This window comes from Bombus bifarius, unplaced genomic scaffold, assembly GCF_011952205.1.
Source record: "Bombus bifarius isolate JDL3187 unplaced genomic scaffold, Bbif_JDL3187 scf7180000009949, whole genome shotgun sequence".
NCBI lineage: Eukaryota > Metazoa > Arthropoda > Insecta > Hymenoptera > Apidae > Bombus > Bombus bifarius.
Window position 1 is genome coordinate 140144 of NW_022885435.1, and position 27082 is coordinate 167225.

At 31.9% G+C, this 27082-nt stretch overlaps 1 protein-coding gene across 2 annotated transcripts; it reads left to right on the forward strand.

Annotated features, from left to right (window-relative positions):
- On the forward strand, positions 1-27082 carry LOC117215958. Of its 2 annotated transcripts, none has more exons than XM_033462513.1 (4): positions 1-151; positions 16679-16938; positions 21436-21555; positions 24515-27082. In XM_033462513.1, exons 1-4 carry the CDS (start codon positions 128-130, stop codon positions 25071-25073), a joined length of 963 nt encoding a protein of 320 aa, XP_033318404.1. In that variant the 5' UTR covers positions 1-127; the 3' UTR covers positions 25074-27082. The 2 variants fall into 2 exon arrangements, with proteins under 2 accessions (XP_033318404.1, XP_033318403.1); XM_033462512.1 differs by lacking the exon at positions 1-151 and adding an exon at positions 4598-5228.

The following is a 27082-nucleotide window of genomic DNA, read 5'->3' on the forward strand; positions in this document are numbered from 1 at the left end:
AGTAAGTGGTTGTGATTAGACTCGAGAGGATTGTTTTCTATACTTTTACCAATAACAACTAAGATTAGTATTTCATTTTTAATACATATTTCATTGATATCCATTCTATTCAGTGAAAATAAAAAGGATGCTGCTGTTATTGCTACATGTGGTAAGTATTTCCCATATCAAACATTCGTTAAGTATCATAGTTTCAATATTAATATAACGTAAATATAGTTTCAGATCTGATATTTTTCTTTCTATCTAATATTTAACATACAAAACGCTACTGTAATTGAATTACCCCTATTGTTAATGTTAATTCTTATTAAGAAAATTGCATGTTTTTTTGCTGAAAATTATATATGTTTGTTTATATATTCATTCAAGTTAGATACATTTCTTACTTTAGTAGTATCGATTTAAAATCAATCATTTTTGTCATTTTTCCAATTTAGATTTAAATATCCTTTCCTGAATTTTAATATACGAAAATCGTTTCTTCTCGTTTCTTGCAAAGTGTAAGTAAAAAGTTATTTCTCGCTTAACGACTGCGACGTGAGTATGCGTTGGATATTTTGTCCTTTTTTCGGTTTTAACTATTTGGTTACGTTAAATTAGATATACAGGGTGTCACCGAGCTGGTGGTACAAACCGAAAGGAATTGAATCTAAAACTAAATCGAAAATTTAGTGACAAATATGCCATAAAAATATCTGTCCTAGGTATTAGTAATATGGCTAATTATCGACTAAATATGAGCAAACGATCAGCAGGTTATTCTAAATGCGAAAATAAACGAAGCATGTGGAATAAAATTGTTTCGTTTAAGGGATCATCTTCAAGAAAGTACAGTATGAACATGTTTAGTTAGGAATTAACCTAGAACTTATTTCACACGTAGAATAATCTCCTATTGACTATTCTACTCCTGTCCAGTCGGGAATTAGCCATATTCAAGTATACCTGATTTCCAAACTCGATAGTCTCGAAAATGGAGCTCTGTACGAATAAATGTCACTGTACAATCTTGTTTTATCTTTTCATGTAGATCTTTTCGACTTGTACCGCCAATTCGGTGACATTCTGTATAACGCGAGCGATAATCGAAATAACATTCGGTTTTAAGCTGATTTTAAGCATTTGTATTGCATCTGTGAAAATTATACTATAGTTTAAACCTGATTAAACTGAGTACGTAAAAACTTATTGACATATTGTTTCACTACGTGTCTCTATTAATTTTAGAACGTATATATATCATTGGGATTATGATAAAAAATTTAGAGATTTAGTAATGTGTATCCATTAGGAAGTATAGCCACTTATACATACTTATTTCTTAATATCGAAATTTGTTCTTTCAATAATTTTAAAATATTCCAATCCAGCCAGTCCAAAGACAATACTTTTATCGGTTGATCTCAATGAAATAACGATATGATACATCCTAAACTCTATATGAGTGAGCGATTCTGATATTACTTCAAACTGTAAACGTTATATCAAAATCGTCCATTTGCCTATTCGCAAGTATCTTACTTTACGTCCGCTTATAATTAAAAATTTATTTTTGTGTTCAACCTTTTTCACATTTTCACAATTTTCTGAACTTCATTTCGATTAATACAGATTCTAAAGCGATTTATAATCTATCGTAAAGAATTACCTTTATTATACTTAAAATCGTCGATAAAATATGAAATAAATCGAATTAGCAAACGAAAGAAAAAGTTATATTTTCGCTACAGGTATTTGAATTTTGACGTATTATTATAAGAGAGCTTTAATAGAGATTGTCATAATTTTGATAAAGAGATGGAGATCTATGGATTGCTTACACACATACGTAAAATGATTAAAATATCTGTCAAGACGCGTGGTACGATCAGAAAACTTATTTATGTGGAAATAACGAAGAATAAGACAAAAGCGTAGAATAAAATCTTTTCATTTAAAGCCTTGTTTTCGAGAAAATCAAATTTAAAAATTCACCGAGTGCGCGTGTATCGGACTAATTCTTGATTAAATACGTTTAAACTCGATTTTCTAGAAAACGAGGTTTTAAATAAAGAAATATTTATTCGATATATTGGATTTATTTCAACTACTATGAAATGTTTGAAGTTAACAAACTGATATTTATCGTGGAGATGGATATTAAAATCATGGACAATATGTACAATATGTATTTTCGCACAAAGACCGACTGCGAGATTATGTTTCTGATTCTATCTATTTCCTGGCAATTGTTTATTCTTACTGGTAATGAGAAGTTTTCTCAATGTTGTCTTTTGTTTTCTTTATAAATAGACGGCATACAGAATAGAAAGAATACTGATCGCTGATCCTTACACGCTTCGTGAAAAGCTTGACAGGATTATTATGTCGATAATAATAATTTTTATCAAGAATCAAGAATCAAGAAGCGTAAAGATTGCTTATAAAATAAACATTAAATTATACTTTTAACTCGCTATTGTTTTCACTCATGTAGACAATTTCGCGATGTTACAAGTCAAAAAGAATACAAAATTCTGTAAATGACAGCTTTTAAAATCACGCAAATTTTATGATTTTTTCGTAAAGATATCATCTCCCTTGTTAATGAATATTTACCGTGGTTATTAAGTAGAACATACACGTTGCACGCACAATGACTTTCATATATGTTATTTGATCGAAGTTATTTCATGTAAGTTATTCGATTATATATACACCTTTTAAAACATGTTTTTCGTATTGTTATTATTTATCAGTAAATGTGTGCATAATTTAAGAAATATATTTTTCTATCATTCTTAATAAATGAATTGTTTTAATAAAATATAGGGTAATTTAACATTTTTTAAATTCCTATTATTTAGTTGATATCGACTAACATTACTCGCTAATAAATATTTGTAAACGAAAAGCAGATTAATTAGAATATTCTACTTTCTATAAAGTAATACATTGTCACAAAAAAAAAAAAACCAAATAGTAGCAGCAAAAATTCAAATGGAAGAAAAAAAGAGAAAATTAGAACATATGCAACATTAACACGATACACGTATAAAAGTTTCACTGACAAAGATGACGCTTCATATATACGCACACAGTTGTACCAATTCAACGTGTACAAGAGTCTCAACTCGTAAAAGTGAAAGCGATGCAAACGAAGGAGAAAATATGATCGTGAAACTCGACCAATTGATCGCTATAAAAAGATAAATTGGGCTTTCCTGCATGTAGCTCTGATAACCTTGTTCGACTTTCATTATTGGAAATTCTATAAACGAAAGAATCCTTTTCTTTCGTTGTACGTAAATTTAAAAAACTGTACATTATTCGTTTTATTATCGTATATTTACAATTTTAAAAATGAAATTTTCTGCAATAAATTCATTAATGTGTTCATTGGCAATGAACTTTCTTAAAATAAAGGATCAATAGGAGTTGATTCGTCGCATATGTACCGTATCGTGTAATTACGAGATTGTAACATTTTTTGTTCATGTGCAGCTCTGCACTTGACCACAGTGTCATTTTATCTTTCAAATCAGTATAAGTACTATAAGTACTTACCTATAAGTAGTATAAGTACTATTTACCTATGTCAGGTAGGCTCGTCTATCGATCGGTGATTATACACGTCATGATCGATCTTTATTCAACAGCAATCCGAACTTCCTGCACAGAAATATTTATAGTACTTCATCTGACCCTGACTAAACTAAACGCAATGCTATTAAAGCAATCATATAATGTAATACCTGGATGCACGTAACTATGTCGTTTCAACATACATAGTTGTACATCGTTTCAATTCTTGCGATATATATCGTACAATTACTTTTTGTCCTCATCAAATACAAAATTATAATCTAAAACTTGAGTTTCTATACAGTTACGAGAATACATATAGACCGCGTAATAGTATTTTATAATAGCGAATTAAACCTTGATAGACGCTTTATATTATAATGAACATTACGGATGAATATGATAATACGAAGATAATATAACGCAAGCTACACAATACAATATATAGTTGAACAATATAAATTAACACGTAAGAGAACAAACACATTGATCGATTTACACTTGTGATACCAACAATAAGTCATTCAGTGTCAGCGTAACGAGTATGTAATGTGATCTTCAATTTTCTACATTTAACAACTTAGGGATAGAAAATTAGTTATACAAAAATATGAATAGCGTTACGTGGCCATTGCAGTACTTACAAATCTATAATGTAGTATGAAAGCAAGGTATTTATTAATTATATTAACTACGTATTTCGAAATTCGAAATATCGAACATAAGTTATAAAATAGTTATTTAAATGTTATACGGGCAAATATAAAGAAACGATATGAAATATAAAGAAATATAAAAGCACTAAATCAACATTCGATCATACGAAACATGACGATATCTTGTTGCTGCCTCGTTATAGGTAACAAATATAAAATGGAAAAGATTAGCTATTGTGCTTAAATAGAAAATGAGATGAAAATGATTTTATGCAGGAAAACCCGCGCCAGTTCCTTGAAAGAGTAGGGGAATGACGGTAAAGCAAAGAGTGGAGATCCATAGAATGGTCGGCGATAGCTTTGAAAATACAAAGCATCCACATCGTCTCAGTCCCCGTATCGCGTCTGCTCCGCTCACTTCGTTCAAATCCGTGCGGATGATTCACTGTGGTACACATATATCGATTTCCTTTTTCTACTTCATTTTCACTTTTATCTATAAGTTCATTTACAAATAATAAAAGACCAACTGAATAGATCACACAAGCTATTTAAAGTAGAAGATATATTCGACAAAATTCAGATAAAAAATATATTAAAATTCCATTTTAATTTTTGCACTGCAAGGAAAATGAAAAATGTTGTTTAAATTTTATCGCTTTATGTTTGAAATCAAGAATGTCCGTTTTTTCTAAGTTTTATGTATCAAAGAAAGGATGAGCTATGAAATACTTTATATGATTTGGTTAAAAATAGTAGAGTCTTGTGTCATTTCACTTTCCTTTACTGAATTCTGAGAATGTACAATCTTTCAAAAAGTATCGTTAGACGACGAAATATCCATTAGCTTTGAACAATTTTATACGTGATTTATAAAAAAGAAGAAGAAACACGGAAAGAAGGGGAAGAAAAAAGAACAGCATGGTGATATAATTCTACTGTAGTTTTATAATCATTGCAACGACTATGCTTTTGTGGATATTGAGCTGCCTGAACCTGTTAACGGTAAGCTGAATTCTGAGACTTTTATAATTAATTGCCTTAGATATAACACGTCTCAAATGCATCTCTTGGCTGCATTCTTCGCATTAAAACACGCAGGAAAAACATAAATACAATTTCGTATTCGTATCCTAATTAATGTATCAGGTGCGCGTAACAAACTTTTATAGTATAGTTTAATAGCACATATACTATAGTGGATAGTTTAATAGAATTAAAACAATTATTCGAAACCTTTATTTCTGACCAACAGAAAATGTTGAAAACTATATTTCATGTACAAATGATGAAGCAGCGTTTCTTTATAAAGAGTGTATTTAAAATGCAAAACGAGTTCGGTAACTGAACTGGACTTAACTGTTTTTTTGATTGTAGTCAGGGAAAACTGTAAAGGAGAATTTTTCATTGTTTACCAAGCTCTATCGCCGTGCAGTGCGATTTTTTACAAAAAGACACTAGTACATTTGTATTGATTAATTCCACGTGCCAATACTCTTCAAAACATATAACTTTTATCTAACTTTCCAAAATACCTAATCATTACTTTAAACATTTTTTCACTCGTTTTTCTTATATTTTCCCTCATATCGATCAGCACTCATACTTAAACAGTTCCTTTAATTCATTCTCTTCCTATTTTTTAAAAAGTCCCACAAGAACAACCGAAGGAGATTTAAGTTTAAACGAGGGTGCGAAATCATTTTTATCGCTTTTTCTCATTTTGTACCTACAACTAGGCTGTGTATAATCTTTCCTTTTTTGCTCAAACCAACAATACTTTCTTCAATTGTGTTCTCTTCTCCTAAAATATGTTCACGGCAGTTGTACACGATTGGCGTATTCGCGACGATGATCTCTGCTGCAGGATTTGGATTTTTATCGCGCTTGATGAGAACAATAAACACATCCACTTTCTCGTTACTTGCAAAACCTATCTTTGCGACTATACACTGACGCGATCTGACATAACTTTCGATATTGCACTAGTTAATAACTGAATATGATGATAAGTCTAGATAAGTCTGAACACGAGGCATCATAAATGACACGAGAATTCTCATTAATATCACTGTTAGTAAACATAAACAACGACGCGACGTGACATTTCAATTATCGATGAACATTCTATAAAATTTGACATATCTGACAAAATATTAATTTCTTTGAAATTGTATTCTAATACTTGTTTATGCAGATTGCCAAGAAGAATCAGTTAAGGCAAAAAAATCACAGGGTTTCATCTAATAAAATGCAATTGCTCTTTGCAACTGCACCGGCGCAGTTCTGAAAGAATACGCTGCGGTAAAACCCGATAAACAATGCAAAATTCTCTTTTACATTTTTTTGTATTTGGGATAGGAACATATATGGCCAGCATATATGCCCCGTTATTAGACTAATCCTGTATCCAAAATACATGCAAAAAAGTAGAAGCAACCATTGTATATTTAGAACATATTTAATAACAAAAACGGTGAAAATTTGCTGTTTCTAATACGTATACGTATGCTAGTATCCTCGTATTTATATAAATATTCTACTTAAAACAAATTACTTTTCCATATACTTTTTTTAAATACCTTAGTTATCTACAAATCTTTATGTGTTTTTTCACATATATACATCGGTTGTTATTCTTGTTTACACAATTGATAAATCTAAATGCGTTTAAGAATGAAACATCAGCTAATTAATTCCGCGTTTTAATGCATTGTACTATTACATAGTGCTTCATTTTTATTACTATGGTATAGTATCATCGAGCAAATGTTAAGACGTCTTACGATTATAATAATCTTATTATAATTATTCTCATTATATTAATACATATTACATATTGTCATGTATGACATAAATTCCCACTCTTAATTACCCAATAATATCCACATAACATAAGTTTTCACACAACATTCGCTCCCATGTAAGCAGAGTTTGGTTGAACATACATGTGTTTATAGACCGTGAAAAACTGGCGAGTAAGGAAGAAAGGACATTATAAATACATATACATATATCATCTAACTCTGCCAACCTTAATTACTCTCTTATTTGTCACGATACAGAAAAATGTTTCAAGAGAAAGTTATTGTACATGCATTTCAGGAGGAAAATTAGACTGTAAAAGTGAATGTCATTTCAAGGTCACATTTTCTGAGATTTTGACTAGTAGTAATGTCACTTAAAGGATATGGCCTATTTTTTTGTTTACCACTAAATACGATGTCCCATGACATATCACTTGAAATAATTTGGGTCAAAAATTCCGCAAGCAATTCATTGAGGTACAAGTTCAAGGAAGGTGAATTACTGAAACAAAATGAAAGAAATTTTCGTCATTTCAATATTATCGGACATGGTTGCATACGTTCTGCTCTGATATTTTTGGTAAACGAAAAAATGGGTCGTTTCATTAAAAAAAGCATTACTACTAACAAAATCTCAGGACATACGACTTTCAGATGATTTTTACCTTCAGAGCTCAATTCCTCCCCTGAAACACAATAACTTTCACGCAAAATAATTTCTTGCATCGTGACAAATAGGAGAGTTATTAGAAAGGGTGGCGGAGATAAATGTGGCCTCCTGTGTATGCACGATATATCTGCGTACATATATATCTTCTTTCCTAACGTTTAGAGTTTCTTGTAATTTACAAGTATTATCGTTCCTTAACATTATATAACTAAAAATTTGTACATTTCTCCTGTCTTATATAAATCGCGAATAAGTAAAAGCAATAAATACTTTTGAACTTGAGCCTTTAAATATTATATTACATGCATCAACTATTACTCATTATTTTAATACACAATAGTATTTATTTATTATTGCTTAGTCTGTGCCTTTCGGCTTTGGACGAAGCAATAATTGGTTTTACACCTCTTATACCTATTTCGCTTCTTATATATCTACCTCCCCTCTTATCCACTCTATTATATTGCACTCCTTTAATTATTCTATCTCTAAAAACTAAAACTAAAAAAACTAAAAACTAATGACTAAAAACTATTTCAACTTTGGGCTACCTCCTTGCTGTGCTTCCTTCCTGTCGTTCCTCTCCGTCTTGTATTGTCCTTCTCTTCTCTATTATTGCTTTTAGTTCTGTTAGACCTTCTCCAGTCTCATTTGGTGTTTTTTTTATGTCCTTTGTTGTTATTGTCGTCTATGTCGTTATTTCACATTTTTCTATTACATGTCTCAGGTCTTCTTTCCTTTCACATAGTCTGCATCTTTTTTCTCCCTCTTCTTTCCAGTATTTCCTTGCTTTGGTCTCATTTCCACATCTTAATACACAATAGTAATTATAGTGTTTGCAATAATATTTCTTCTCGCCCTGTTGTAATATGTCGTCTCTTATGTAGTATTTACAATTTGAAAGTCATGAATTTTGGGAAACATGTTCCTCAATGTTTCTTATATTTTATTTTTAATTCCTTGCAATTGAGGCGTTTAATATATCGACAGATTTTTTCCTTAACCTTTAATTAAAATTAATATTAAAAAAATATTTATACCGGTTGTGTAAGAAAGTATATTTATAAAAATTTATATCACGATAATATTTAATAAAATTAAGTAATACAATAATGTAATTGAAAGCGCAAATAAACATATAAATATTTGCAATTATAATACCTAATATTTTTGTATTTTCCGATAAAATAAACATAATAAAATATTACTTTAATATTAAAAGTTACACATATCTGGTATGTAACGTATAAAAGGGACAACTTGATGCGCTTATATTCTTAGGACGTATGGCAAAACGTTGTTGAGTAAAATGCACTAATAATTAATGCAACGTGTTATGCATGTCAAGTTGAAATTGCGAAGGTCGTAATTGAATATGGAAAACGAATGGACTCTCGATGAATGTCAATTTTATTAATGAATAGGATTATTGCTGTGACACACATTTGAGTATAGAACTAAAATTGATCTAATTACGTACATACAACGTCCAATAATACACAATGAATACTATTAGCAAGTAATGTATATTCTAATGTAAAGCAAATTCCCTCTTCGAAATTATCAGTCATATTTTTTTTGGAAATTAATCATTAATTCGTTTAATCTAAATATTAATTTTCATATGTTTAGAAACGTACATTTAGAAACTTGCAAAACGTACAAAGTATATATCATTTATAAAGTTCCATAAATTTACAAATTGCATACAGTAGCTGTAAAAAGTGTTTGGCTATATGATATTGAAAAATTAAGAAGAGCTTCGTTAACCGCTTCCCGTGCCATTTAGTTCGACGAAACTCAGGCCCAAGCGGTAGACATCGACGCGCGCTAAACAGACCAGACTGATGCTCGTAAACAGTCGCAATACGAACAGAAATGTAGAAACTAACATTCAGTCACGATCGTAACGGGCAAAAAAAAAAAACAGTCCGCGAGCTCGGCTTATGTTATGTTATGTTTACGTTTGGCCCAAGTATCTGGTCGCTAGTCAAACTCGCGATATTTATGTTTGGCCCAAGTATCTGGTCGCGAGTCAGACTCGCGATATTCGTGTTTGGGTCAAAATCTTCATCGCGAGTCTGACTCGATAAAGTACGGGAAGGACTTAATAAATAGTTGAAATCAAGAGTGCCCTGATTTTAACGGCAAAACTTTGTTGGTATACTCTGTGGGGCAAAAGAATTAAAAAAACGTAAAGCAGATTATTTAAAACCTTATTAGAAAATAAACGTTCTCTAGTCTACTTGCATATACGAGCCATGTTTATTGTCTAAGATCGTCAAAGATAGCGTAACTTTCTTAGCATTTCCAGAGGTAACTGATACGTTGTCCCCAGTATCTCAAAATATTCATTGCCTTTGACAATATAAGATTGACAGCGATTGAAAGTAGAATTTATTACCCTGTGCAACTCATTTATATTTCGTCTTGTCTCAGTAAACGCGTTACTAATTCTCTTAATAGATTCATGGCGCGAATTCGTATTTCGTATTTTTTCTTAATTAGGCCCATAATATATACCGTCAATGTTCCACCGATATAACTTGGTCCCAACTTTTGATAGATACTAAATGTGTATAAACTCACAATTTTCCTTATTATAAATGGATGTATATTCCGTTCCACTGAAAGTAAATTACAATTTTAACCAATCATATCTTATAGTGACATCTAAAGTAAGCGTCGAAACCGCTAAATTACTGTTAGTAAAGCATTGTCTGTACGATCCCTGTCAGTTATTTTCTCCGTCACCTTTCCCTTGCTTCCGTTGTCCCCAATACTGCAGATCTCACTATTCTTTGTACTGCCTCGTTTTATCATTAACAATCTGTGTATACGACATTAAAGATAATTTTGCTGTTAGCAATACATTTCTAGAAGTACATTACAAAAAGAATCGAATATAATTGCGCACGCACATCTTCACATTTGTCTCATAATGTTTATATATTATATAAACACATATATATTAAATTTATATTAGTTATATTAAAAATATCTTCCATCCCACTGAAAGTAAATTACAATTTTAATCAATCGTATCTTATAGCGACATCTAAAGTGAATTTATTTTATTATTGATGATTTTAGTGTACATATATTTTATTATATCTCAGTTTTATAATAATAGAGGTAGGCTTCTTCTAATCTTGTAAGAATACGATAAGTCAAGATACAAAACACGAAAACGAGTTATTCAAATCGACATTATCTGTTTTCAAAGAAGAGAAGACTGCAAAATGTTGTGCCATAATTTAACTTGTGCATGTCGTTGGAGAAATGAAAATTTATTTCCATCTTTAATAATTCACAATAAATAAATATACATCTTGCTTGGTCGACAATGCACATTCACATATTTATACAAAGACATGGTCTTTTATTATAAATTATGATTGATATATTATTATATTTATTTTTCGAACGACAGAATATATTGTCCAATCAAAAAAAGTGGTATCCCTAAAGCATCTTGTTACCGTGATCACCAAAATAACGTTATAAATTGATTTGAAATTCTTATTCGAAACATGTTTTCTTATTATTGAGAACAAATTATGATTCCCTATTTTATCTCGAATCTCGTAATGGTTAGAGTAATTTTGTAAACTATATATATATATATATATATATATATATATATATATATATATAACAATTTCAACTACTATAGCTTTTGTAATTGTTTTACTTTCGATTATATTACACTGCATGTGCAGATCTCATTATAATCCTTTCGCAACATGATATTGCACACTCTAATATCGTATCCACACAACTGTCCATAACAGCTTGTAAGCAACAGTGTGAACGCGACATAAGGAATAAGAAACCAATAATTATTCAATCGAGACATAATAGAGCAGTTATAAAAGTATAATTAAATACTGGAATAATATCATGGTTATAATGTCACTTAATTGCTACTTGCAGCTTCCATATTTTCTTAATAATAATATATACTGATAAAATTGTAATTTTGAGAATTATTCAGAGCGCTTATTCAGCAAAATTATACAGTCTGATATTCGAGAAGAATAAAAAATAATAATACAGTAAATGTAACGATAACGATAAACATTAGCGTGCCATGAAAATTATCGGAAAGAAACAGTTCTTTTATAGCACAATACAATGTAACGATTATGTCTAATTTATTGGTCTTCTGAATAGAAAATTGCGAAAATTTCATTTCTGAAACAGCCATAGGCTATCTAAAAAAGCAAATGATTTTAATGCATTGTACATTTATTCTTAGGGTAAATATGTCAACTTTTATGTGATAGCAAAATCAATGCAAAAGATACTTTGTGTATCTCTATATACTTATCATCATAAAAAAAATATTAGAATTTTTATATCAAAATATGTTACGAACATTTACTTCTTATAAATGGAATCATGCGTATACGTACTTATTTGTACCAATCTTATAGTGAATTTGAAACAAATCCAACCGTTATACATGTGTCATAAAAAAGAAAGAGGAATACGTTAATTTTGAAGTGTTTGTTTTCTGATGAAGCAAATAAAATCCATCATGTTGGGAAAGAATAAAGCAATGATAGCTTTTTAACATAAATGTATGTTACTTTGATTTGTCCGACTTCTTTAAAATCATTGATAGATTATTTAAATACAAAATTTGGAATCTGTAGATCACGTTATTGCGTCATGTTAGTATACGTAATACTTCTTTAAATTAAATATCTTTTCTCAATTATATATTGGTAAACTCAACATTGTTGAAGATATTTCTACATTATTAAAGGTCTTAATATCGATGTATAAAAGTAATTCATAGTTGACAAACGATACTTATTCAAATATTACCTTAATCCGTTAGACTGCAGCATCACACAACATCCGTCAAATTTATGTATTATATTTTCGTATCTCTTTTATCCCATACAAAATATTTACGATAAAACATGTCTGTTGACAGTTTCGTCTTATAAGACAATCGCAAAGTCACAAATAATGTACTACAATGTCCCAACAATAACACGTTCTTTATCGGTTATATGTTGTGTTTATTTCTGCATAAAGCAGTTTGTCCCTCTCAAATTGTAAGAACAGATAAGCAAAGTAAAAAAGAAAATCACTGGCCAAAAGGTGCATTAAATAAATACATTATACGTAAAATAAAATACTTTTTTCTAAACTGTATTCAATTGATTTCCAATTTTATTTTCGAATATTATTTGAATAAATAACACTATAGAAGGTACAGTGAACCAAGCATGGGAATTTTCGGCTACCCGAGACTTTTATCCTTGTCAACATATACAGTATACAGCAACGCTTAATGATATATTGTAATATTAACACTTAAATGATTGACGAGTAAAAAATCAACAAATAAAAGAAACAATATCAACAAACATATGTGTAGTAAGAATATTGATTGTAATAGCAATATTACATCAAGAAATACAAGAGATGCATGTGCATGTATCACATTTTTCAAGAAAAGTAGATGTAGTATACGGAAAACTAAAAGTTTATTCATAACTTTTAAACAATAGACCATTAGAACATTGGAAATTGCCTCCTACATTAAAAGAAAATTAGAATATAATGCATTATATCAATATAAAATTAGAATATAATTTCCCTAAATCATCCGAAAGAAAAATCATATTGGCTGAGAGCCACAAATTCTTCCTATTTAGTTTCGTCATTGTAAGTATTGTAATTCGTGTGTATTATGTCAAGCTTCCGAAAATCGAGAATCAATCCACTGAATCCATTTGGGATGAAAGAGTAACACTTATTTTAACATATGTATATCTACCTATTTTTAATCCTCCACGAATATTTAGATATTTTTATATACAGGGTGGTTGGTAACTGGTGGTACAAGCGGAAAGGGGGTGATTCTACGCGAAAGAAGAAGTCAAAAATATAGAATAAACTTTTTTTTTTATTTTTCCATCGAGACAACGATCTACAGTGAGATCCGTTATAACGAGACGTGATAAAGTGCACGCGCACCGAGCGAAAATTCAAAATCGATTTTCTCGAAAACAAAGCCTCAAACGAAAAATTTTTATTCTATATTTTCGACTTCCTTTTTCGCGTAGAATCACTCCCTTACCGCTTGTACTACCAGTTACCAACCACCCTGTATATCTGTCTCAGGATAACGAGTCGAACCGGAACTCCACTTGAACCGAGACTTGCGCTTATTGCTAAATCAACAATACACCTACCTATCAAATCCGCAACTACCAAGAGTTGGATGAATTGCAGTATCGTCTTTATAAACGAATTTTTCTCTGGTACTATTTTTGCCGAATAGGCAACATGGCTATAGTAGTGCAACAGTACGAACCCATAGCCCGAAAAGGACAACCATACATTTTAGACGTGTATAACAGAAAAAGGATTATAAGAAATATAAAACAAGATCGTACATCAAGTACATTACAATTATCCGTTGATCTGTTACAATATCCACTACACGGTTGGCATTAGAAGAAACCAGTTATAGCGAAGTTATAGGAATAAAACTACAAGCGAAACTAATAGAAAGGAAAGACATAATATGTCTAAAATCTAGCAAATTCAGCTTAAAAAGTGACATCTGTTAAAATGATGTAATTTTTAACCATAAAAATAAATTTAACATTCTTGGTATCACTGGACAGAAAATGGTGTTGCGAAAGAAAACGAAAGATTCAAAGTTAAAGATGAAAACCATGGACTTGGAAATGTTCTTATTCAGAGATCTATTTCATCATTTGCGATTGAGGATTGATATTAATTACTTATTCATAATGATAATACGAACATAATGAACATGAGATCTCCTACTTGTATATGGAAGTATTGTCCTCAAACTCGATACGCTTATGGACACGACCTTCCACTTCCAGCATTCGCTTGCGAAATTTTCGACTCAAGTTATTTGAGGGTTGTGGCGTGGAGCATGAGTAGATACGTTTTCATCTTATCTTTTCAACGAGGAGCAAAAAATAAATCATTCTGTTTAAAACAGTTGTATTATCAGTAAAATCTCGGAAGATATGACTTTCAGATAAAATTCGTTTACATAAGCTAATTTGCCCCTGGAATTACAATAACCGTACAGTTAACACTATAAACCTATATATCTACCTAATCTATATAAACACTAACCTCTTTGCCTTTTGTTTTACACAAACAAAACATATATACATTATCCATATTCTTCGAATTTGTAATATTTCTTACATATCTTGTATATTCAAAGTAGTAATAATGCGAGAAAGTTTGCTTTTAAATATGTAGATTTCTACCAACGTGTTTTGTTACAAATATGAACGAAATATAAGTTATGCAACACGAAGAAAGGTGATTAGACTACACCAGCGGATGATTCGCATGCTTATTATAGCGTAAATATTGAAATAACTTTGCAAATTTCAAACTACAATAACTTCTAAATTAATAACTTTAGCTCTCCAGTTCCTATAGACAGTTGTACCATCTTTCATTTCATTTATTCTGCTTTATCTGTATTAGTATACTATTTATATCAATATATTGATTCGCAATATTGCTTATAGGATTCTTGTATTTTTTTATTTTTCAGTTACTCTTTTCGTATTGTGACATTGAACTTCTTTGCTGTTTTAAAGTAATGACATGTAATAAAAAATTTGTAAGCTTTTATTAAAAATGAGAAAAACAAGTATTTTATATATATATATAGCTCAGACTAAACTCTTGAATATTGTTTTTTGTATCGATAGAAATAGAATTGAATACAATTTCCCATATTGCATTACAATCAAAACTAGATACAAATAAATATTTTAATACTATTTTGTAAAGAATGGAATTATTGTCGCTACTGGTTATCGATTAATACAATCAAAATCTTAGTATCTTTTTGTAGCAAATGGCAATTTGAAAAATATCTGATACTCGGATGCATGAAAATGTGTAGAATAAATTTCAGAATATACTTCTTTTTTCCAACAACGTTTCTTTCCATTTCTAACTACTTTAAAGATGATCACACAGTATTGAGAATATTATTAATCACGTGCAATTTATATTGAAGGATTGATTCATATTGTAGGATTGTTCACGATCGTCTACTGGTTTGGTGACTAAGCGCCATAGTTCTGTGCTGAAATACATTGAAATCCTTTTTCCTGCGACGCGATCAACGCGCCAACAATAACATAATCGCAAATAATGCACACTCAAAACGACACGAATAAAATTCTACTGTGTCAATCTGAACATTATATCTGCGTCATATATTAATGCTACATAAATTAAAATACAATTAAATATGTTATTACTTCGCGTTATTAATTAAGTAATCCTACCCTGCAGACTCTCACAATACAAAGTCCTTTAGTTGCAAATTAAATACAAAACGCTAAAGTCGAAATTAAACAAAGTATCAATATCAGTAAATAATAGGAATATTAACAATGATGTTGACTGTATTATACCATATTCTTAATCAATATTTATGGTGTTAACTCGAAGAACATTCAAGCTCATGATGAACACTAATTTCCAAACTGATCAGAATATTATATAAATTACACGGTAAACGAAATGTATCCCAAATGTGACAGAGAAGATTCCAATATCGCATATTGACAATGCTATTGTTGATTGTATGCGGATCCTTGAAGCACCTTTTGAATTTATTAATCCTGATTCATTGTTGTATTTTGTAGACTCAAATTACAATTATATCTCAAATTTTTGTTCAAACAGTGCATCAGATTGTTTATTAAACGACCAACGATTAAACGATTCATCACTCGCTTTATGATCCCTATGAAGAATAAAACGATATATTTTTCATTTTCTAATAAAACCTTGAAAATACTGAAATCATCTTATACAGGTTTCTTATAAGAGGTGTTACCTTATTGTATTTCTCTGTTCACTTACCGACATAGCATAAAATAAAATTTACAATTTACGGGAAAACAATTGTTATTTTTCGATCGTTTCAGGTTTCCATCTTGTGTTTGTCTACGAGTGAAATAGAAGCTGAAAAAAGTGGTTGGAACGTTGATCCAAATACGCAATATCATATTCAAACCGACGAAGGACCTGAAAGGTACTTTCGTTTCCAAACATTAAATGGACAATACAGAAAGGAGAAAAGATTATTGGATGGTACAGTTATCGGCACAGAAGGCTGGCTAGACCCTCTTGGATATTTACGACTCAAAGATTACATAGCTGACGATAACGGATTTCGAATTCTCAGGTAACGTAAATAATTATAAAATGTGCGTGTCTAAACATACGTATATTATGTTACGTATGTAGTAAATCTCGTTGAAATTTTTCTATTACTCCACGCAATACGATAATGGGCTTAATTTTGTATAAAACTAGTCGTTGACACGTTTCATTCACACCTAACCCAGAGCCTCCTTACACTACGTTAATAGTGTTGTCACTCGGAACAAGCGAATACAGGTTGTTATCGGAACTTACATGGGGACAGGATACGTATAACTGCCACCTTTGAATGTTTGACCTTGTGTCTTATTAATAGTCATAGCGTAACAAGTCTAATAAGGAACTGCCACCGTTTACATTAGAATGGTAGATCCGATGAAGTCATTGGTATTCGACGTATCATGATTTTTGCTCCAGTAGCAATCTGTCAACACTGTCGTCTCTATTATACTATACTTATTCAGATTGTGTATTTACATCGTGTTCCATCGTATCGTTTTGATGGATTTACTTTACCATTAACCCTGATTACATCTATTACTATCTTCGACTTTAAAAAATAAATTGCCATGTCCGTGGAATTTAATGAATGAAGAGACGCGATAATGAACAGTGTCCTGCTCGTCCACTACTATATCGATCGAGATATAAATCTGAGAAGAAGCATCAACATTATTTAAAATGAAATCGTTGATACTGTTTACCGATTTATTTTGTTGGAGCTAATATTGCTCGCTCTTGAAACCGGAAAAAAGAGATGTGTTAAAAGAAGAGTCGGAACAATTCATTCATGCTCTTGGCCATATTACAAAAAATATTAGAAAAGTGGGTTATCGAGTGGAACCTTTCCGCTATAGTTCGCAAAACCTTCCATAGAGACGTTTATGGTAAGAGAAAGCTCCTGATTCGAGGAGCACGCATAAGATCTTTTAAGGCATTCGTTGACTCAGCTCACGTACCTTTGAATATTACGGGCAAGGTTTACCAAGTCTTCTAGCACACAGTGACATTTCCTATCAACTCTCTGTTATTATTACCAATGTCCTTGAAAGTTCTACCAAAAGTTTCTATTCCACTTTTACGAGACATTGAACTGTCGTCCCACACAATGACAGAACATGATAAAAGAATCTTGGATTTAACGCTTTGCTTTGAAATGTTGCACACGGCGTTTTCATCTCAACATATATTTGATGGTAATTTAGACATTGCGTGCTAAAAACGTTGCAACTATCCCAGCTGAGGCAACTGCAAGCGCAATTCGACCTTCGAAGCGTAGATTGTTAAACAGCAAATTGATCATGAAAGTTTTTCTTGTTCTATCAGGTGCGTCCAAAGGACGTTTCGTTTCGCGCACTGGTAAGAATCGCATTATATGCAATTCTTGATCGTCATTTAGGGTTAATCTAGTTGCAAATATCTTCTGTTCATTATAAGATCTTGTGCACTGTTCGAAAAAAGAAGGCTTAGGGTTCTCTCGCTCTTCCCTAATATCGACTGTACGATTTTATCAATTTCAGTAAGGGCTGAGATGAAAATTATATCGTTTGAATTCCAAGTCTGGCAATGAATGCTTGGTCCGGATGCGGTGTAAGGTACGGCCTGGCACGCTATCTCTGTGCTTCATCGACAAAAATAGTACATCGGATATTTGACAAAATGCTAATATCACAGAAAATAAAAATCCAACGTTCGAAGCAGAACTTGCGAGGACCGCTTCTATGAGAGTCTTGTCCTAATAGGAATCGTTTTCTAACAGATCGAATGTTTTACAGGCCGGCTGAAGAAATGGGCGCATCGCACGATTTACAGCGATAGACTTTTAACGACGCGGAGTAACATTCGTAGACAGTAGCATTCGTGTTGTTGGGGTGGGTGGTGTACACGTGACTGACTGCGTTTTTCTAGCGAGGAACCTAGCTTACGACGTTAAAACATATTATAATTTTAAGTACAATAGGAAGATATCTCGTTGCAGAGTAGCGTTTTGGCAAAATGATCAACGACATACAACTTAAAAAATGCCACCAATGTAGTATTTCGCGAATGTGCTGCGATATCGGCAGCGTTGTCGCCGGTAAATAGAACACGCTGTCCATTCTCAAAATAGTCTGTCAAGTGCATAATGGTAGGCGACGTCTCGTGGATGCTAAACGATTGTATTCTCCATTTCATTTTAAGCATTAATGCTGAAAGTAGTTTGATCACTTTCTTTGCTGATGTATTCGCATATATACAGGATGATTGGTAATTGGTGGTACAAGCGGATCTCGTTATAACGGATCTCACTGTAGATCTTTAAAAAAATTAAAAAAAAATTTTTATTCTATATTTTCAACTTCTTTTTTCGCGTAGAATCACCCCCTTTCCGCTTGTACCGCCATTTACCAACCACCCTGTATATATATGTGTGTGATCGATTTAACAAAGTTACAGAGTTCAACATTGATATGAGAGCTAAACGTTGTGAAAAGAGCGGTGTTGTATGGTCTGACCTACCGGTTGTCGGTAACCTTTTCTCCCCCCGATCCAATCTCATCGTAGGATATTTTTTACTGCATACCTCCATTGCCGAACGAACATTTTGCATTCAAGGGTCCGTACGATACCTGGGTCATTTATGTGACAATCGTTACGTGTAGTTCTGAATCTGAGAACAGGATCAGGAATTTCAACACTAATCGGAGAATCTATTTTGTCGGACCTGATTTTACTTTGCAGCCAAACCAAAAGTTGTATGTATTTGCTATTCTACGGTGTATAGGAAATATTTAGTAGTTCCAAAAATGTTGCCTTTATTAACCAAGTATATTTATTCTACGTAACTCCAAAAGAAACGTAATTGACCTTTATATGCCCCCAAAAAGACTAATAATACGAAATCGTAGTCTCCTCGACACTATTTAACCCTTGGCATCGTTCTATTTGTGATCGGTTATTTCACGTGCTAAGAAATAATTTCCTGTTTCCTCGTTAATATCATGTTACTTGCCTTTTATTTGACTGCGAAATACGAACATATCGTAAATGTTGTCAACACAAGAGCTAATAGAACATTAACGTCACTTTCCAGGAGAACGGTTGAGTTTCATGAAGCCTATAGTTTCTTTTGGAAAGTTAATCCTCGCTATGAGTAGAATACGGTAGAATAAAAAAATTTCACCTTTTGATCTTGATTTTGAAATTCAAGGTCAATATTGCGACATGTTTTTTTGTACCAATTTTCAGAAAACCGAGTATGTGGAATCACGCTATCCTGGTCGCAACATATAATTTCTTAACGGCCGATACACTTGAGAGCAGAACGTTTGAACAGTTTTACTCCATCGGTCGAACCAAGAGTATCCAAGCTTCGCATATCGCGTGTCTTGCGGATTAATCCAATCGTTTCAGCGCTAGTTTTTCTGAATCAATCGCCTAAAGTTGACTCGCGGCATGATACGCGAGTGGGTGAGACTTTTACCCTCACTGACACGATGCAACCCACTTTTTGTGCTTTTTTTATATGTAGCACCTCGTAATTTAACTTCCTGTTAAGTTCATAAAATAAAACTCCGTGTATCATCACCTGTTCTGATCTATAAGAAGTTTTCATGTCCATCATTTTAACAAAGTTTACACATAGTGCAGTATGTTGATATTTCTGCCAAGGACCCCATAAATGCAGAACAAACTCAAGATATCATCCGTGGCTGAAAACCTATTTGAGATTACATACGCGTAAGGGAAACAAGTATTCTGCATACTAGCCTCCACCCAATGTTCTTGTAATATTTCTACGTTGTAGCACACGCTGGCATTGGATACGATCTCAATAGTCGAATAATATGTGATTCCCAACTTTATTAAAGATACTTATTCAATCACGATTATTACACTTACTAAATCAATACTATATACTGTATACTATATCCAATATATTATTTATGCTTATTAAATCAATTATGAATACCGAGGAAATTTCAAGTTAAAACAATATGAAATTCAAACTAATCTTTTTAATTAAGATTAATGACAATCTGCGCAAAGTGGAATTTAGATGTGTTCATCAAAAGAATCTCACCAAGCTGTGTCTAGTGAACATTTTTTTACAATATACATATTAATAATTAACATTGTAAGTCTACGCTTACGTTAGTGCTTTGAAATTCGCAATGATTTATAAATGTGGTCATTTAGAACAATAAGAAGAAAGAGAAGACGAAAAGAAGACAGTTTTATTCTTCTACGGGCTTCTGAGGCTTCCTGGACGATACAATTATTTACATACCATTGTATTCATAATAACTTAAAAAATGAAATAAAATTCTCTTTACATAATTAAACAATATCACGTTTTTTAATAAAAGAGACGAGGAACTCCCAAAATCGAATATATGTATAATTGAATTTATTTAATTTAATTTAATCCATTCTATTCCATCCAATCCTATTCGAGCCCATTCCATACCATTTTTATTATTGCTGCGAATTGATCAAAATATCTAATTAATTATACGAAAATTTTTGTTTGTATTAGGTCGAAAATGATTTATGTGGGTAAAAACAGACCTATTTACGATGCTGTAACGGAAGCAAAACGAGTGCCTCCTCAAACTGGAATTCTTGTACAACCAGCACGTCCACCAAATCCTTTCAGGTAGTATTACTACTTTATAATATATAGTTTTAGACAGAATACAAGTTTAAAAAGCATAGGATGGCCACGAAAACATACAATTTTACTAGAATTATTACATACAAGTCTTTATGCATAAAATAATAAAATTTTTAAGTTATCGTTAAGGTTATCGTCGCTAAAATGATAAAACTCTGAACAAAAAGAAAAATTTAATGCCTGCAACGGATAATATATATACCTAAATTAAGTTTGAGCATTATGTAAATATATGTATTTAAAGAATTTTATGTTTAATTAAACTAAATCTTTTAGTTTGTCTTACAACTATTATAAAATAATTAGACGTTATTTTATTTTAAGAAGAGAATAATAGACATACTCGCAAATAGAGTCCCTGCTCTATTCATACACACTCATACACATCATATCGATACTCGTGATCTCTTTTACGATGTCCTCTAAAGCTACGTAATCGGTCTTTATTTATTTATTTATTTCGGTGGAGATAGACATCGACTTTTCCTTCATTGATTTTCAAGAAATCGCGTTTTCACCGAAGAACGCTACCATTCTGCTGTAAGAATGCCTATCATCGAGATCGAATGTCCAATTTACCTCTATCTCGTCATTTCCTTTTTTTGTCGTAGCTAAATACTTTAAAACTCTTTTGTCGTATGTTCGATGTATTTTTCCTGAATTTGAAACGAATTGTGGTAGTTTAGACGTAACATACAATACTATACTTGGTTACGTTGTTAGCACCATACACGTACCTATTATATCACGTACCTATTACATCAGAGAATCAACTATAAGGTGCCAAAGTATTTTCTATCTCCTTTCCTGATTTAGTTGATGGACCATCGCGTTTTCGCTAACTTATATCTAACTAAACTACAAAGTTCCTTTTTCATGGTTATCTTCCTTTCATCGCGTTGATACGACTCCGTTATTACTCGCTCACATACTACCGATTCTATTTTTTCAGTTAGGTTAATCTCAACGTCTTTGGATTTAACCATATATCCCAATAGGTTTCGTATTATTTCCCTGCGTTTCGTTTTCTACAAACTATAACTTTCTTATGTGTTTCCGCTTCTCATAAATTATATATATTACTATCTACGTCATTCTTATGTTCGTTAGAATCTTATAGATCTTGAAAGTATCGGGAAGATCGCGAAGCAGGAGTCTCCACACTTTTTTCTACGCCGTTGCTCCTTTCCCTCTAATTTTTCGACATAAAAAGGCTAGTGGTTAAATGAATTCACTTGAAGAACAGCCTGACGCACACTACGTCACACTAATGTTTTTTTGACACTATCCTTTGATGCCCGCTTTCGTGTTTGCGTAAATGCTTAGAAACCGCAGTCACTACTGATCAATTGCAACAGAATATAGTATACAGAATACAATACATTATTCTTCGCCATATAGCGTTTGTTCAATTGCAATATCTAATCCAGAGAACCCACAACGTACATCTTTGCCACTCGAGACGTGTCGATTTGTTAATAATATTACAAAGCTTGCAACTAAGGCTTTCTTTCTACGACTCCCAACATTAACCATACAAATGTTGGTCCCGCGTATCATGTCCCTGAGTTCCCGGTGTCAGCCGCACGATGCACAGCAGCGCGTTTCGCGAAAAGCTGCGAGCAAATTATTTTGTTCTTTTTCTATGTACTGCAACCTGCTCATTTGAAATATTTATACTGTTATTTTTTTAAAAAGTAAAAAGCGAAGGCGATATTGTACGGTATTGTAATACAATGGCATTCATATTATGAATTTTTATTTAGATAGTTAACGCATTGAACGTCACGTATGGTATACATTTCGTTAATATTTAGTACACCAAATACGACACGTACCCAATTTCGAGACCAGCGAAATGATATTAAAAGACGGCTTATATAAATCACATAAAAGTATGTCATCTTCTTTTTCAATCTGTCTCCATGCCTATAACTTTCTATAATTCTGTATCCATATCTGCCTGAACAGCCCTGTCTGTATCTTAATAATCGTTTAACTCCTTCTGGGATTTCCTTTCTTTTTTCGTTCTTTGAAATTCCGTATTTAGCTACTAGAATAGAAATAGAAAAGCGGTAGAGAAGATCCGTATTTGAATGTAACAAAGATTTCTTCTTTCCCCCGATATTATCTCGAATTTTTATCGCGGCATTCTAAGGCTTCGTTTGAATACTCGCCTACCGCAGGTAAATCTTTTCCACTATTTGCGGTCCATTAAAATTTGATACGCAGTTACCGGCATATAGTTATTAACTATAATGTTTTATGTATAGTACGACAGTGTTTCGGCGATAGCCATAAAATGCTATTTCATTGATTAAATAGATATTAATAGCTGTTAATATTATTGTTAAGGTATAATAAATTAATAACTTTATTGGCACACAACATCGATACATATATATTACGCTCTGAAGACCTTGATAACCTTCTTACACGCACGCGTGTTGTCAAACAGACTATTCTAGAAGCTTCTAACATCTAACAACAGTCTTTTGTCTCAACTAAGGCCTGGACGTCCTCTGACGCTTACACACACACTCCCATGTACAGTGTAAATGTATCATCTACCTAACAATTATATAAAGAATGGAATAATAAGTTCTTTATTAACTCCGGTTATATTTGCCGTTAAATGGTTATCGTTAAATATGCGCCCACCGTCGATTTGCATTCCTATAGGATTGTCTTACGTGGTCAACTTTCAATCCTAAACCCTACCCAACTATAATATCTTTGTTCAGCTACCTTGTGAACATGTTTCAAATTAAGCTTTCAACTTCTTTGTCATGGAAAATGTTGATTTTAATTTGTCACATTGTTTAATTTCACTCGGAGATTTCACTTTATAATGTTATTAAACGTGCAAACAAAGTTAAAATGTTTAATTGCAAAATTAATCGACTGTAAAAACTAATGTCAGTTAATGTCTTTTTTTCAGACAACCAGAAAGAGAACACGTTGTTCCTTTAGTTGGTAACGACATAAATTCAGGTTATTACGCCAGCACCACTATTAAACCTGAAGCTGATTATTCTTCTGCTGTATCTAATTCTAACAATTACTACTACAATCCAAATCGACCAAGTTCTTCGTCTGATCTTGGCAATTTAAACAACTATTCTCGAAATACCTATCAGAATTTTCCTGCTGCTCGAAATGAACATCTGAAACCAAGCTTTCAATTACCAACAGCTACATCACGAAGTAATCCAACGGCATTTCCTCAATTCGATGGAACATACAACACTGCTAACGGATTCCAATATTATTTGAAAAGGCAGTATCACGAAGAGGAACAAGATTCAAGTGGAGCAAATGTCGGTTCTTTCGGTTACATCGACCCATTTGGTATTAGAAGGGTAATATATTTCAAAACAGATCCGCAAACTGGTAGATTTCTACATCAGAAAAATAACAAATACGTGGGATTCGAATCAACTCCGTATGATCTATCGTTACCTAATACGTACAGACGTAACTCAAGATCAACAACGTAATATATTTCTCCAAAGTTCATTTTAAAATAATACGGGTATCTTGGACGACATCTTATTGGGATTTTCTTTCTCTGTATGCCTTGTTACTAATGTAAAACTGGAAGAAATTGTGCTAACTTTTAGTGAAATTTTAATAGACGTTAAATAATAATAGGCCACGATAATACTTATTTTACGTATAATGCGTATTTCTCACATTTTACGTGGATAACAAAATTAGCGTGAAAATAGGCTTTTTTAGCACCTAAAAACTTAGTCCGCAATATTTACAAAGGAATTGTAAGCTGTAAACGTTGTGCCATGTTAGGTTATTGTAGTACTTATTATCCTCCAATGATACTTTAAACTATGAAAATATAAGGAAACCTATTGCGTCAAATAGTTGAGTTAAAAACTCCATTACTATAAAATAGATAACAAGATACATCGTAGGCATGGTAATAAAAAATTAATAAATTTAAAAACAATACAGTGAAACTCATTTAGTTGCTGATTTATATACAGGATGCGTCACGCAACTGAGACGAATCGCATCTTGAATTTGATAAGAGACAGAAAAAGATTGTTTAAGCAGAAGTTGAAAGGTATGGTAATATCTTCCTACGACTTTGCTTGTTTTGTAAGTGCAAATACGCACACGAAAAATTTAGGGCACATCTTTTTTTAAATGAATTTACATACTCTTCTTACTCATATGTAAGTATTATTTATTATAATGTTTAACAACAAAGTCACGTACTTACTTTATTTTACTTTATTAAAGATGACGTTTGAGTGTCCTGCCTTTATACATGTAGTAAGCGCATCGCATAGATCGTCTCTTTATTCATTCGTAACGAAGTTAAAGTGGTCGCTGTTTATGTTTGAAAAATGTAATTTAATTTGTTCTTCCAAGTCTATCAATAAACGGATCCCATACAAGGAAGTCAAGAGAATTTAGGTCATGGTGTTGCATCTGCCAAAATACGACATCTGCCAATTGATGTACGCTGTATATAAGTGACTTCTGAAATTATACTTAATACGACTAAAATATTCTAATATCGAAGTGATGAGAAAGAAATGTTTATTACCTGTAACGATTAGAAAAATTCATAGTATGGATTCAATACAGAATATTTCGTGCTAATGAAAAGTAAAGGTTTTCTCTCCGTTTTCTTTTGTTAAAGGAATCTAAATCCTACAACAAAGGATAGTGTAATCCAGCTGGCTTTAACTTTATACTAAATGTATTCTAAAAAAATTAGTTAAACATTTATAGCAACGCTACGTCTCTAACAATTCTTCCGAATTTCTGTGCTAATTATTCGTTTGTAGTTGACTGTCTGTACTTGAGTTTTCACAATACGCTTTAACATCCGCAGCTGTGTTTGAGACAGAAACTTGAAAGTTTACAGTTTAATTTCTCGTAATTATTCTGTAAGTACTTCAAGTCGGAATCAATGTATGACAGTATATGACAGTGATGGAAGAGTGTAGGTGAAAGTAAATCATATTCGTTAACTTTTCATTATGCTTGTTACAATGAAAAATACTGAAAATATTAAAACAGAAATGGTGTTTTATATATATAGCAACATGAACGTGCGTTCAATAATTTTAATCAACATTAATTCATTACGTTATCTATTATGAAACTAAATAAAAACACGTTAAATATTTCAACTAATTTCAAAGATTCTGGTTACTTTCTAGCAACGAATATTTGTTATGTTATATATTATGATTTGTTTATTGGGATGAATAGGATATTTGTCAATGAGCGATTATTAAAACTATAGTAGATTTAAAGCAACCACAAAGACGTGTTTTAACGTAATCCGGCGCTCATTTTCGATAATAATGTTGAAATGTGTTTCCTGCTATTACTGAAACTAATTATTTTGTCCGTATAATACTATTCGATACAAATTTTTATTTAATTTATATATTAAATTATTTATAAATTAAGTAACCAAACTTCTATAATTATATATAGCGACAATAGGAATAAAACTTATCACGATATA

Bases quoted from the DNA above. Each gene is read 5' to 3' on its own strand.
- LOC117215958 (XM_033462512.1), top strand. From the start codon at position 5,190: ATGCTTTTGTGGATATTGAGCTGCCTGAACCTGTTAACG. The intron at 5,229-16,678 runs GTAAGCTGAATT...CGATCGTTTCAG, and splicing joins GCTGCCTGAACCTGTTAACG to GTTTCCATCTTGTGTTTGTC. The intron at 21,556-24,514 runs GTAGTATTACTA...TCTTTTTTTCAG, and splicing joins CGTCCACCAAATCCTTTCAG to ACAACCAGAAAGAGAACACG.